We start from the raw sequence: 14886 nt of genomic DNA, 5'->3' as shown, positions 1-14886 counted from the left end.
AATATTTTTATTTTTAACCTAAAATATTTTTTTTATTTTTACTTTGTCGGTATTTAATAAAGGTCTACTTCGAGGTTGAGATCGAATCCACTGAGCAGGGTATGTAAAATAACTTGTTGAAAATTTATGAATAAATTATTTTTGTTAAAGTTTAATATATTTTTTTTTCGTAAAATATTTACGACAACTAAACAATAAAAAATAAAAAAACTATTTTTGAAAAATATTTTACATACAAACAAATAGAGCCCAAGTGCCTAAAACAGAGAGAAAATGGTTTAAAAGCCCAACACTTAGACTGAAGTGTTTTGGTTGCTCCTCGTATTACAAAGATTAATAGTCTTATTGATATTAATATTATACACGGATTCAAACATATAAATTGACACTAAACGGCCACCATCAGAGGCCTAAATAAGAGCCTCAAGACAAAACAAACAAGCAAACTATAGCCTAAATCACACACCGACTTAAACATAAAATGACCATGACACTCAACATCCATCATCTACCGCTAACCGCGGATTGGTTCTCTAGACTACTAAATCCAGCTGTGGTGTTACCGCTACAAAACTCCATTGTATTACCTAACAGGAGCTCATTCTCCAAATCCGCTTCGCCTCCAGCCCAAAGGTGCTTCTCCACTCTTGTTAGTCCCTCGAGCTCCATTGCCACTTCCCTCATTGAAGGCCGTTCATCCCCCTTATATCTTAGGCAACATTGTGCAAGGTTAGCAACTTCACGTATCTGATTTACGTTGCCTTCATTCATGATTCGATCATCTAGAATAAGGAACAAGCGATTCTCTTTAACTGAACAGATGAAACACGTGGCTAAGTTTCTCTCATTCTCTGGCCTTTCAAAAGAAATAGCCTTTTTGCCGGTAAGTAGCTCCACAAGGACGACTCCGAAGCTATACACGTCACTTTTCTCGGACAATTGACTTGAATAAAAATATTCAGGGTCTAAGTATCCAAGTGTTCCCTGAACCATTGTTGTCAACTGCGTTTTATCCAATGGAATTAGTCTCGAAGCTCCAAAGTCAGAGACTTTTGCAGTGAAATTATTGTCCAAGAGTATGTTGGTAGACTTTATGTCTCTATGAATAATTGGTATAGAAGTTGCAGAGTGCAAATAAGAAAGCGCTTCTGCAGTTTCTTTGGCTACCCTTAGACGAATTTCCCATGGAATCGAGGATATACGGCTTACTTCATGTAGATGCTGATACAAAGTTCCATTGGTGATAAATTCATAAACCAGCAAAGGCACTTCAGTCTCTAAACAACAACCCAATATTTTTACCACATTTCTGTGGTTGATTTGAGATAGCACAATCACCTCATTAACAAATTGATCAAGTTGGCTTTGATCAATTCCTAAGGACTTCTTGATAGCAACAACTTTGTTTTTGGGTAGAACTCCTTTGTAAACTATACCGAATCCTCCTCGGCCTATGATCATGCTTCTATCGAAGTCATTGGTTGCCTTCTTGAGCTGTTCTATGGTAAAGATTTTGGCTGCCTCAACTGAGCTATCCATCCTTGAGAGCTGTTCTTGTAGTATCAAACCACCATTTTTCCGAAAAAACTTTTCTTTAAGTTGGACCAGATTTCTTTTCTTGATTCCCCAATATAACCAAGAACATGCCACAACTAATACCAAAATTGCTATGCCAATACCTACAATTAAATTAAATATGTAACCAAAATGAAATTAACGAAATAAAATGTAACTCAAAAGAAAGCTCATCAAGCAAAAGCCCAACATTTCAATTATTGCAGCGACATTGATTCACAGACTGCGATGCAATGAAGAAATTAGATACTCATGTAAAATACTCTACATTTGCATTAAGACAGTGATCAAGTGAAGGCTAATTTTGAATAGGAAATTTTTGGTGTAACAGAGAAAAAAATAAACGAATTGTAGAACAAACTTTCAATTTGAACTTTTATATTTACTTAAATTTTTGGTATGCTGGAGAAGAAATTCAGAAAATTTTGCCAATTGCATGTACTATATAACCTGAAATCACTACAATTTTCAGAGAGAAATGGTTGGCCAACTTTATGCATAAACTTTGTAGTTCGCCATGCTAAGAACTAAATAAAAACTGAAATAAAATTTGTCATGGAACTGGATTAAGTGTAAATACAGGAAAGCAAAATTGTCACTTGGCCATTAGCTCAGTTAGTATAACCTCTCATGGAGAGGTGATGGTTTGGAAAACCAAAGTGAAAATTTGTGTTAAAAAAAAAAAAAAAGAGGGAGAAGAAGAAAGAATGTACTCCCTTCCGCTCAAAATTCTTGGTCATTTTTCTATTGTAGGATATCCCAAAATATATTTCTCATTTCAAAAATAAATATTTTATTTTTTATAATATTTTCAAATTACCTTTTTCACATTGAGTTGATTAAACAAGTGCATAGTTGATTAAACTAATTACATTAAAAAATAATAAAAATTACTATCATAAAAAGTTGAATTTCTAAAGAAGCTCGGAATATGTTTGGCAGGCATGGAATTGGAGCTTTAAAATTGGTGAAATTAAAGAAAATCAGCACAGAAAATTAAATCAGAATTTTCTCTAATTTCAAGACTCCCAATTCCATACGGATTGAAATTTAAAGCTGAAAAGCAAAATTTACTACAGATTGAAATTTAATTTAGTTTCTACCCAACAGGCATTCTAACTGCATTAGGTCTGTAAATGGATCCAGGATCAAGGGCAATTTGGATCAGACATAATATAACTATTCTGTGATCCACTCCGGTTTGATATTCCAAAGCAATAACACAATACTAATTCGAATTTATAGTATTAACAATTTTGCATCAATCTGATAAGAAAGTAATTAAAGCTTTCAAGAGATAGTGTCAACAAGTCAAACCATCAATATCTAATGGAGACTAATTCGAATTTATTGTATTAACAATTTTGCATCAATCTGATAAGAAAGTAATTAAAGCTTTCGAGAAATAGTGTGAACAAGTCAAAACATCAACAAGTCAAAGATATGATCTGATTTGATAACCAGACAAATTATTTGTATTATTAATCAGATATTTAATTTGATAACCTAGTTCCTTAAAGATGTCATTTTTTTGTTAAAAGGGATTAATTTCAGAAGAAATGTCAAAATGATTCGAAAAGCAGGTACCTGGCTTGTTGAATGCTTAAATAATTGGTTACTCCTTTGTTTCAAAAATAGCAACATTTGGACAATAAGATTAGTGTTGATTTGGACTAGAAGGTGTTGAATGAGAAATATATCCATTATACTTTTATTATTATTTACCATTACAACATTTGGACAATAATCCATTTTCAAACTTATTAAGGACAAAATTGAGTTTTAAGTAAATTTCAAACATGAGATTAGCTCTGTAATAGCTCACAATAGTGACGAATTTTATGACCGGAAAATTAGTGTTACTCAGACCATAAGTACAGAGAAGTTCAGTGTTATTTTTGAAACTAGAAGGGCATTTAGTTGGGGAGGTCAATGTAATTTATTCTAAAATTAAACATTAACAAAACCAGATAAGATAATGATAGTAAAAAGGGAATTAGCTATAATTAAACCATCTATGCATAACTAGGTTACATTCTATGTAGTGTGGAGGAACTATTTTTTAAAACCGTTCGCCAAAATATTTTGTGTCAAAAAAATTACACAAAAAAAAAGGTTTTTGTTTTAAATAATTTTTATTGGGGAAAAAATTTCAACTAAAATAACTAGAAGAAGTCCCCAAGCAATCCAACGGAGCTTAAAGAACATTTTCTACAGACTGGTTATTAGGAAAAATTTATTCAAGCTTCCAAGTTTACTCTGTACTTACCAACAGTGACCTTTAGCCATATTTCATTTGCAACACATCCCTTGCCATTTCTTTTGCCATCCCCATGATACCCCTTTGGGCAAGAACAAGTAAAATTCCCTTCTGTGTTGTGACAAACATTTGTACACATATTGAGTTCTGGACTCAAGCACTCGTTGATATCTGCCAACAATTAAAACAAAATATTCATAATTTATTCAAGAAACAGAAAAAGAAAAGATAAAATCGAACAACAAAAATTAATTACATGTACCTTGGCAACCATTTGGAAGGTATGGGTTACCCTGATAACCTTCAGAGCAATTGCAGCGATACCCTGAAATATTATCAGATTTGTAACATTTGCTATTGTTTCCACATGCCTCTTCACAAGTCCTGCTCCTAATTGCCCAATCAAGCACCAGAGGCAACTCCTCAATATTGCTGAAATTGTAAAGATCAACTTTAGAGAAGTTATACTTGCCTTCTTCAACAACAAAGGCAAAGCTACAAGGATTGAAGTCCAACATCCTCATATGGCCATTCGTATTGGACATGCTTCTCACACTCAACTTAAAATCACTTACCCCTTGTGGAATCGGTGTTTGGCAACAACCAATGCCAGAGCACAACCCATTCTCCGAATCATTCATTGTTACACAAATGGACATGCAATCGGTTAAATACTTGTTCTCGACAAAATGCATCAGGTATGCATTGGTGTCGCAACCTATGGCCATGAACTTGTTTCTAGTATACGAGATGGAGTAATTGAACAGCCTCATCCAAGGGTCGTTGTGTCCCGAGCGGACTGATTTGTTGTAACAATCGTAGGCTATGGGGCTCAACACTTGAAGCTCACCGTTAAGTGATATGTTAAGGACGGGAAGGTGGTTCGTTCCTAAGAATGGTTTGTTTGAGTAGTCATCACATGTTATGAGGAACCACTCATCTAGGTAACAAACCTTGCCTATGCCGAATGGGTATGGAATGGTTAGGTTGCCACAGCTGTGTCGGCAACCGGGCAACCCTTGAGCTGATGTGGGTGTTGCTGCAATTGCTGCTAATGTTACTGTTAACAGCAGAAATAGTGGTAGCATTTTATGAAAGGTCATTTGCTTCTCTTTCTGTGAAAGTTGTTATTTGTGAATACTTTCTGAATTGTTATAGTGTATTTATATATATATATATATATATAAAATCTTAGCAACGAGAAAATCTACAATACACTGTATCCCAAAGTCTAATCGCACAATACCTCCCATATTTTTCTAGTAGACTTTATTTTTTGAACTGATCCTTATCCAAAATTTAATGAACTGACATTAGTCATACGCTGCCAAAGAAGACTTCTGTGAGAGTCCATTGATACTCCCATGGGCCATTGACACACTCGAACGCAAATTCTCTACACATGTAAGTTGAATTGATTGCAACCATTTTTAATGGGGAGAGGATTTATTCTCATCACTTTACTTATTATTTAATTTAATTTAATTTAATTTTTTTATTTATTTGTTTTTTTCCTTAAGAATGTTATATTAAATACTTGGAGGTGCAAAAATTCGAAGTCACGTTTACAAGAACAACGAAATCGAACCAGGCTTGGTTATGAAGGTTCAAAATGTTAGTGAGAACTGTAACCTTTAAGTCCTAGAGCAAAGTAAGTACATGAATTTTTTGTTAAAGTATCAAATATTTTCGAGAAAGAGACAACTGTTGGTATTTAATATGATTTTGAGAATTCAACAATAAACATAAATTTTGGATTAGATCTTATTTTTGAAAATTCATCACAAAACGATTTTAAACAAATAAATTAGTTTATTTTACAAAATTTATATAAAATAAAATTGCCAATAATATAGAAATATATTTTACACATCCATACATTTCTCTGAGTATCGTTCTTACAACGGACAGAGTGTAATGAATTTAAAACTATTTTCATTCTCATGACTGTTTGGTGTTTTGTGACAATGTTTCGAATATGCCACTATGTAATGGTTCAATTAAAGGATTAAAGAAAAAACAATATTTTTTTTTATATATATAAAATAATTTTTTTATATATATTTATTTGACACTTAATTTAAAATTGAAGGCTGACAATTTTTTTTTTTTTTTTCGGCATACGAGAGTGATAAATGTGAGTTCAAAAAACAGATCCATATCATATCATTCAATGAATGTGACAAATATGTCACTACATGGTGGTGACCAATTCGGTAGATACACTGAATGAGGGGGCTTCAAGAGGTGCTAATTTCAACCACACCAGTTCTAAAAATTTAGATAGATACATTGATGGCCCCATTGAACTATGGAACGCTCGACTCGATAGACCTGTAGAGTCTGGGCCGCTCCAACCAAACACTTCCAAGTGTGTGGGAAGGTGCATGCCATAAAAGTTTCTTGAGGTGGTCCCCAAATATTTTATTTTATTTTTTTTAGATTTTTATTTATGCCCCTCAAAATGGGTCAATTTGTGCCTCTCCTTCACCGAGAAAAAAAAAAAATTATATATATATACACACACACACACACATATATATAAGTTGTGATGCCAAAACTAACTGAAAATTCTAATTGGCTTCCAACTGCCTAAAAATTATGCCAACGAATATCAGCTCGAACACTTCTGACATGCTTTTAAAAGCGGAAATCCTATACAATGAAATTTTTTAAATTTATTATTATTAAAGTTTTTATCATAATAAATAGTTACTTCATATACATATAAACATTTGTAACATTCATTTTGTTTATGCTTTTAAAAACGGAAATCCTTTAAAATGAAATTTTAAATTTATTATTATTAAAGTTTTTATCATAATAAATAGTTACTTTATATACATATAAACATTTGTAACATTCATTTTGTTTATACCATAACTATCTTTCAGTTGAAAATGTTATCGTGGCCGACCCTAATGGAAAGGTGAGCGTTTCCAATTGGAAGGATAAACGTTTCCAATTGGAAGGGTGATATGCAAATAAGGTACAATCATGAAGCGACATGTTGCTTTATCAAATGAAGCCATTTGGTACAAGTAACTGCATAGGGAGGTGAGTCAGCTAAAGAGGGAAGAAATTACCTACAATTGCAAAGACGTGTTGTAACAACCCGAACACGGGGGTTCGAATCGCTAACCGGGTCCTTACCAGAACCCGAGATCGTTTAAGGGCATTACTGTCATTTTTAACGTCAATACATGATACACAAGTCGTTTACAGTACTCGAAATCACACACATCCCAGAAAGGTTACAAATACAGGTGGGGTAAAACAACGTCGGCCGGCTAAAACTGGAAGGTTGGTCAGTTGACTAAGTTAGTCAGCCGGTTGAAACGAAGGTTCTGAGAACCCAACTCTCTGCCTGGCCTTGAGATTCACTTTGCCAGCCTGCCGATAGCCCTGGAACTGAATAGGAATAGCAGGATGATGCATCCAAGGTCTCGAACATAACCAAGCTCAAATGTGAGCCAAGGTAAACTGAAAACATGTCCCAACTCACAACAATACAACATGAAATCTTATAATCATAGACATCAATAAAATTATTCAAAATAACCCATCTTCATCCCATTAATTTCAAATATATCAACATAGCCCTTAAATGTACAACCTTAAAACAAAATGAATTCCATTCATAGCATACATCCCTCAAAATACACTTATACATGCCCAAGGAACAAACATTGAAATGGGATTTAATTACAAAAGATAACAAAAATACTCCACTAATCCACTTAAGCTTGTGGAGGAGCGTCATCCGCCGCTTCCTTCCTGTGACTTGAAAATAGTAATATAAGGGGTGAGCACAACGACTCAGTAGGAGGTGCCTAAGACACACCTTTTAATAACCCCGTGAATCCAAACAAAGTGACGGACGTATATTTTCGGATATTATCGTTGTGGATACACTCCGTACAAAAATAATTTATTTTCCTACAATCACTTTATTAAAAGTGTACAATAATAAGCTGGGTCGAACCTAAGGGAATGCGTTGGTCAACTAATCTGAATCCAAGTTAATTTAAATCTTAACACAGTAAAAATTGGGTGGATTTGAAGATGGATTTAAACCAAAAATAATAAAAGACGAAAGATATGGAACCAACTTCATCACAAATCTCATAACAATGATTAATCAAATCTAAAATGGGAAAATTCAATATATGTATAATTATGATTTGTGTGGCTACAAACACACAACAATATCGCCAAGAAGATAAATGCATATATAACAAAAAACTAAGTATAACCCATCTTCGGTTGGCACGGACCGTCTACCTAACTACATTACTCTTAGGTTATAGTACGGTCCGTCTTCCCTAGGCATGATGTATCAAATCTCTTGAATTATATGCCATGAAAACAATTGCACAATCATCATTCTCATTGTCACTATAAGAATAATTTTGAGCTCACTCAAGATATATTTTCTATCTATATTATGCAACTATCAGCCATATGAATTAACACAATAAGAAAATCATTACTTGAATGTAATTAACATTAATCCCAAATCAGAAAAGCAAAACAAATAAAAATAAAATAAAATAAAGAAAATAGAAAAACAAACACTAAAGGGCAGGAGCCCCTTGGCTATGTTCTTCCCTCCCGAAGCAATATTCTTTATATTTTTCTTCCTAATTTTGCTCATTCTTTCCATCATTCTTCACTTTCCTTTTATATTTATTTCTTCTCATCTCTCTTCTTTTTCCCTTTTATATTTATTTCTATTCTTAGCAACTGGTGGGCCTATTTAATGACATGGCATTGGTGAGTCCAGATGATGATGTGGCAGGACGACCCCCACGACGAAGCGCTGATGTGGAATGATGACATGGCAGTTGACATTGACCAAAATATATACATATAATTCTACACCTTGGAGAATTGAACCTGAGACCACTGAAGAAATAGGCAAAGGACTTAGCTATCTTTGTTGAGCTGCTCCTTGTGTTTACATGTTGACTGAAAATACATATATATATATATATATATATATATATATATATATATATATATATATATATTCTTCTATATCACGTAGCCAACTTCCTATTGTCCACCAATTTTTTTTTTATATAATTTACCTATTTTTCTTTTTTTTTGATGGACATTACAAATAATACAAATAAATATAATAATCAACTAATTAGTTAAAATAAATAAAAATAAAATACTAACTAATATAAATTTGGGGATAAAAAATATATAAAATTTGAACTCATCACAAAACTTTTATGTTTTTTCATTCCAAGCTGTTAATGTAATCCGGCCCATAACAACTCTATGGCACCATGAGAGAAGGGTTGGCTAACTATCCCTGACCACAAGGCAACTCCAGGGCATCATTTGGAGCCTAGGTAGTTCAACCACGCTAGGGTCCCTCCACAATTCCCTCTATATCACATTAATGCCACGGACTACTAGGTAGATCCTAGGCACTCGGGTTTCTGTAAACCATTTTTCAAAACTTTTCCCCAAATCAATTTTTTTTTTTTTCTTTTCAAGATCAATTCCCCATTCATGCCTAATGCCATGCATGAATGTTACATGTCTTTCAATGCCATCACCATATTAAAATTTCATATATTCAACTACAATTACATTTGCATGCTTTGAGGTCATTGATACAATAAGTCCACATAAAACAAATTCATCATTTATGACAATTAGAACATATAAAGCATGCTATAACTCAAATCAACATACTTCTTCACCTAAACTCAAGTAGACATGTATTTTAACTCAATAATCACATAAACTCTTAATACCATAGATAAGATATTCAAATTAAGCATGCTTTTTTTTTTTTAATTTTTTTTTTTTTTTATCAAATTAAAGAGGAATAATTCACCAAAATCAAATAAATGTGGCTTAAAAAACCCCTACCTCAAAATAGAAGAAAAGCCTCAAAACTAGCCCAAAACTCAAAATCCCAAAGTGCTCCAAACGGGACGTTACTTTGATCAAATCGAAACTCTCGTCGTGCTCGTTGACTTTGCCTTCAATGGTAAAGTCAAAATCTTAATAGAGAAGAGTATATCTAGCCTTGAATTTGGATGAAAAAAGAAAAAAGAAAAAGTTTTCAGAGGGTGTGAGAGAGAACAGCGCAGGAAGAAAAGGAAGAATGGTCCGGTCATCTATAATAACTAATGCCAGGGGTGGTCCCACGAGGCCAAAAATATCTTCATTTATCACCTTTATATATATGCATACACTAAACACATCACAACCACACATCTAAACATATAGCCATATAAATAGGTATCAAACAAATATGTATGAAATGCAATGACCACGAAAAATAATTTAACGGTTGACCGTTCCTATACGCCAAAATAATGTAGTGAATGCACGGTTCAAGAAAAGCCTTTTGGGTCAAGTTTAAATTTATAAAAACCACTACTACTAATGTAGCAAGGGTGAGTAGGGATCGTCTCAAGGGATTGTAGGGCTACTAGTAATGGAAACAATGCTTAGGGTTAATAGGTCGAGTGATCAAAGGTAGATTGTTTGGTTGATTAAACTACAATTAAGATTAAACAAGTTCAATATAAAACAAGTAATTAAAGGATAGAGAAAACAAGAAAGAGAGGTCTTGGGGTTTAGAGATCACCACTAAGTATCACCTTTCTAAACACTCAATTCACAATTAATGAGGGGGAAAGTATATGTTGCAACAATAGTGAGTGTGTGTGGTTGTTTCAATAAGCATGGATGACCAATTAAGTATATATTGTCTAAACAACACAATGAATAACACAATATATCAAACTAAGCCATTAATCCTTCTTTAAGCTCGCAATCCAAATACATCACATAATTAGAGAAATATAATACTTGCATTCATAAGTATGGAACATAAAATAACAAGCATGGATTGTCCTCCCATTTAACCACTAAGGTAACTACGCTACATCTAAGCTAATGACATGAAAATTAAACTAATTAAACTAAGGGAGAGGCACAATTCATCAAGAAATAAGTATGAATCATCAAATAAACCACAAGAGCATTCTATTAAGCACTATGTCTTGACAATCTCTAGATCTATAGCATCAACACACATAGACATGTATCAATAACATAAGAGATATAGATAAATACATGAACATCTATTCTAGTATACATAGACATATGGATAGAATGAAATGATTAATTGGAAGAATTAAACCACACAAATCATTGAATAAACAAGATTTATGTATATAAAAATGTCAAAACATATATTACAACACAAATTCCCTCAAAAATACATAAATCAAGGTAAATAAAGCATGTTTAGGGCTAACTCTAGCCCCAAGAGGATGTCTAGCCACTCATGGATGGTGCCTCCAACCCTCAAGGGCTATCTCCATGGTAGAAATGTTCTTCTTCTTGAGTTAGATGGAAGACCTCCCAAGAATGTGTCTCTAGCCTCCTCTTCTCTTTTCTTCCTCTCTAAGAAAAATCAAAAAAATTATATCTATCAACTCCTTAAAAGCATATGTGTAAAAATAGCTTATAATCCTTATATAGGTAGCTCAAATGTCACACCAAATGGTCTAGGCTGGTACACAAGGGCTCCTCCAATGATTGCACCATGAAACAACTTTTAATGAGCTGGAAATTGATTTAATTCGCACTTGAGAGGGTATCGATCGAACCTATGCTGAGATCGATCGAACTTGGCTGAGATCTATCAAACTTTGGCTGGATCGATCCTCCCATGGCGGTGCCTTTTTGGATAAGGACAGATTTGAGATATTTTGGAGAAAGAGACAAAAGTGGTAGGTGGGGTGGTACAACAAGATAAGATGTAATCTTTTCAATCGATCTGAGAATTGTTGGATCGATCGAACTTTGTGGGATCTTTGGATAAGGACAAAAGAGCTTGGTGACCGTGTGTTGTGCCGCACTACCGTCAAGTTTGAGAGTGTGTGGATTTTAAGGATAGGGCCAAGAGTTTTACATTTATAAAAGCCACTACTACCTTCACTAAAAATATAACAAGAGTGAGTAGGGATCGTCCCAAGGGATTGCGAGGATCGAACAAGGTCGTGGAATTGCTATTAGGTCTAGTAGGTCGAGTGATCAAACAATTGGTTGGTTGATTGATTGGATAATAACTAAATTAAACTAAGTGATAACAAAAGAATGCAATCAAGAGTAAGTAAGAAAGAGAAAGATCTTGGGGTTTAGAGATCACCACCAAGCAATGCATTTCTATACCGTTGACAAGTGACTAATGAGGGCAAATAGTATGTTGCAATATTGAAGTGTGTGTTTTGGGTTGATTTAACAAGCAAGGATGACTAGTTAAGCATGGATTTTCTAAACATCATGTGAAAGACACAATATATCTAAGCAATGAAGCATTTATGGTTTAAACAACATGTGAAAGGCATAATAGATCAAAACAAGTCATTAATCCTTTCATTAAGCTCACTATCCAAATACAACACAAGGTTAGAAACATATACTTCTTGTATTCAAAAGCTTGGATCATCAAACAACAAGTATGGATTGTCCTCCCACTTAACACTACACTACAACTACACTACATTTACACTATTAGCATGAAAATAAACTAGGGGAGAGGCATAATCCATCAAGGAATAAGTATGAACCATCAAGAAAATCACAAGAGTATTCTTTTAAGCATTATGTCTTGACAATCTCCAAATCTATAACATCAATACACATAGACATGCATTAATAACACAAAATCTAGAGACAAGCACTTGAACATCTATTCTAGCATATATAGACATATGGATAAAAATAAATGATCAATTAAAAGTATTAAATCACATAAATCATTGAATAAACAAGATCTATATATATCAAAGTGTCAAAACATTAATTACAACACTAATCCCTCAATAATACACAAGATTAAGATATAGAAAGCATGCTTGGGGCTAACTCTAGCCCCAAGAGGATGTCTAGCCACTCATGGTGATGTTGCTCCAACCCTCAAGGGCTAATTCCATGGAAGAAATCAGCTCATTGTTGATGAAGAACTCCAATGGTGTCTTTAGCCTCTTCCTCTATGCTTGCTCTCCAAGAGATGATATGAAAATGATATTTTTGGCTCTCTTTGAAAAAAGCAATCCTTATCCTTATATAGGTAGGTCAAAATGACACCCAAAATGAGCTGGGGTCATGCACACAATATTCTCTAATGATTGGATAAAGGACAACTTTCAATGAGATGGAATTTTAACTTTTTCGCACTAGAGGAAGTTCGATCGATCGAACCTTGGACTTGGATCGATTGAACTGGCTGAGATCCATCAAACTTAGGCTGGATCGATCCAACTGGTTGAGCTTTTTGGGAAAAGACAAAATTCGAGATATTTTGGGAGATATTTTTAGGAAAAGGACAAAAGTGGTTAGTGGGTGGTACAGCTGTGATAGGATCAATCATTTGAATAAGGACAAAAGTGTCCGATCGATCGAAGGGTGGTGTTGGATTGATCTAACTTTTGGACTTTATGCTTTTGGGTCAAGGCTTGGATCTATCTTGAGGTGCTGAGATTGATAATTGTTCGATCGATCGAACCTTGAAGTTAGATCGATCGAACTTTGCTACTTCTCACCTTTGGCTTCATTTGCTTCCTTCTTTCTCCACTTTGCTCCTTTCTTTGTTTAATCACAGAATTGCTTCAATTAAGCTCTTATTTGGCTGAGTTAGCTTATTTTCAGGATACATGCCTAAAAATGGAAATAATACGAAATCAATCTAAAACGGTAAAGTAAGATAGATAAAGGTACTAGAATGCTTAAGCTTAAGGGGTTTAAATACACACTTTTCAGCGCTCATCACACCCCCAAACTTAAATATTGCTAGTCCCTAGCAATGAACTAGAAAGTAAAGGAATGAAATGAACAACTATACAACTATGAACTAGAAAATAATAAATGGATAACGCCACTTTCGTAGGAAACACGATTGCACTTAGCATATGCAACAAGCCTTTTAAACCCCTAGGTCACCCCTAGTAGACGAGTGAAGTCTCGTGATGGTTTCCAGAAATGGTACCCACAAACATTAAGCTCATTCTTTCAAAAGAGGCCCCAATATTGCAAACAAGTATTGGGAGAAAACTACCTCAAATATGCAATTTTTCAAACATTTCCAAGCAATCTCTCAAAATCTCAACATCAAGCAAGCAAGTATAGTCCTCCACACATCAAGAAAATGATCATGCAAATCAAAACAACTCTAGAATCCTTTTGAGTGGACCGGCATCAAATATGTTGCTATCTTAACCAACTAAAGAATTAATCACATCCTTACCCTCAAACTAGCACACAAATCTAGTAACGATCATTAAGACAAAAAGTGAACCTCTTATTAAAGCTTTTTTCATCTAGGTGCGCTTATTCTTTTCACTCGATTTTTTTTATTTTTTATTTTTTATTTTTTTATTGAGGATCAAAGATGGAAGCATAGTGCAATGTGTTGATCTATTAAGCTTTCTAGTGATTCATGAGGTCGAGCGTTAGGTCAATGACTCCTAAACCAGATGGCTTTAGGGCATTAGGCGTTCAAACACCCCTACGAACTTACAAGCTCAAATCAATTAGGCTACAAATCAAGACAACAACCATCTAATCATTTCCCACTTCTCACCTTTTGGGAGAAGTCCTCACTTTTTTTTTTATTTTTTTTTATTTTTATTGCTTTTGCAACCCTTTGATACGCGCCGAATACTGTATATTCAAGCGCCCTAAATTGCATTAGTTAAGTCCGTTGTTTGTTAAATTAAGTAGATTATCTTCATTTGTGTGTATGTATATATTTTCAGGTCCATTTTCCAAAAAAGGAGCAAAATCAAGGCTTTGTGGAGTTTTGGCCATCAAAAGGCACAAGGCCGAATTTCTGGCAGCAGTGAATCCTGAACTTTTCTCGCCATTTTAACCTTGAAAACTTGGGAACTGGACTTCCCTCATAACATGAAAGATTTAGAGCTCTGAATCAGCTTTCCAAATCTTCAAACGGTTTGTCATTCGGAGCTCGGAGCAGAGAGTTATGGCCTTGTTACCAGAGGTGCGCA

At 34.2% G+C, this 14886-nt stretch overlaps 1 protein-coding gene across 1 annotated transcript; it reads right to left on the bottom strand.

The window, feature by feature from the left end:
- Positions 1-280: 280 nt before the first annotated feature.
- LOC132274469 (putative wall-associated receptor kinase-like 16) lies at positions 281-4995 on the bottom strand. The gene is made up of 3 exons (XM_059775735.1): positions 4098-4995; positions 3845-4006; positions 281-1679 (listed from the first exon to the last, which is right to left on the bottom strand). The coding sequence occupies exons 1-3, from the start codon at positions 4936-4938 to the stop codon at positions 505-507; spliced, it is 2178 nt and encodes a 725-aa protein (XP_059631718.1). The 5' UTR covers positions 4939-4995; the 3' UTR covers positions 281-504.
- Positions 4996-14886: the final 9891 nt, after the last annotated feature.

Source organism: Cornus florida, unplaced genomic scaffold (genome assembly GCF_030987335.1).
Source record: "Cornus florida cultivar Cherokee Brave unplaced genomic scaffold, ASM3098733v1 CherokeeBrave_3.0.0_Hap2_Chr09, whole genome shotgun sequence".
Classification (NCBI taxonomy): domain Eukaryota; kingdom Viridiplantae; phylum Streptophyta; class Magnoliopsida; order Cornales; family Cornaceae; genus Cornus; species Cornus florida.
This window is presented reverse-complemented; position numbering and strand designations above follow the sequence as displayed.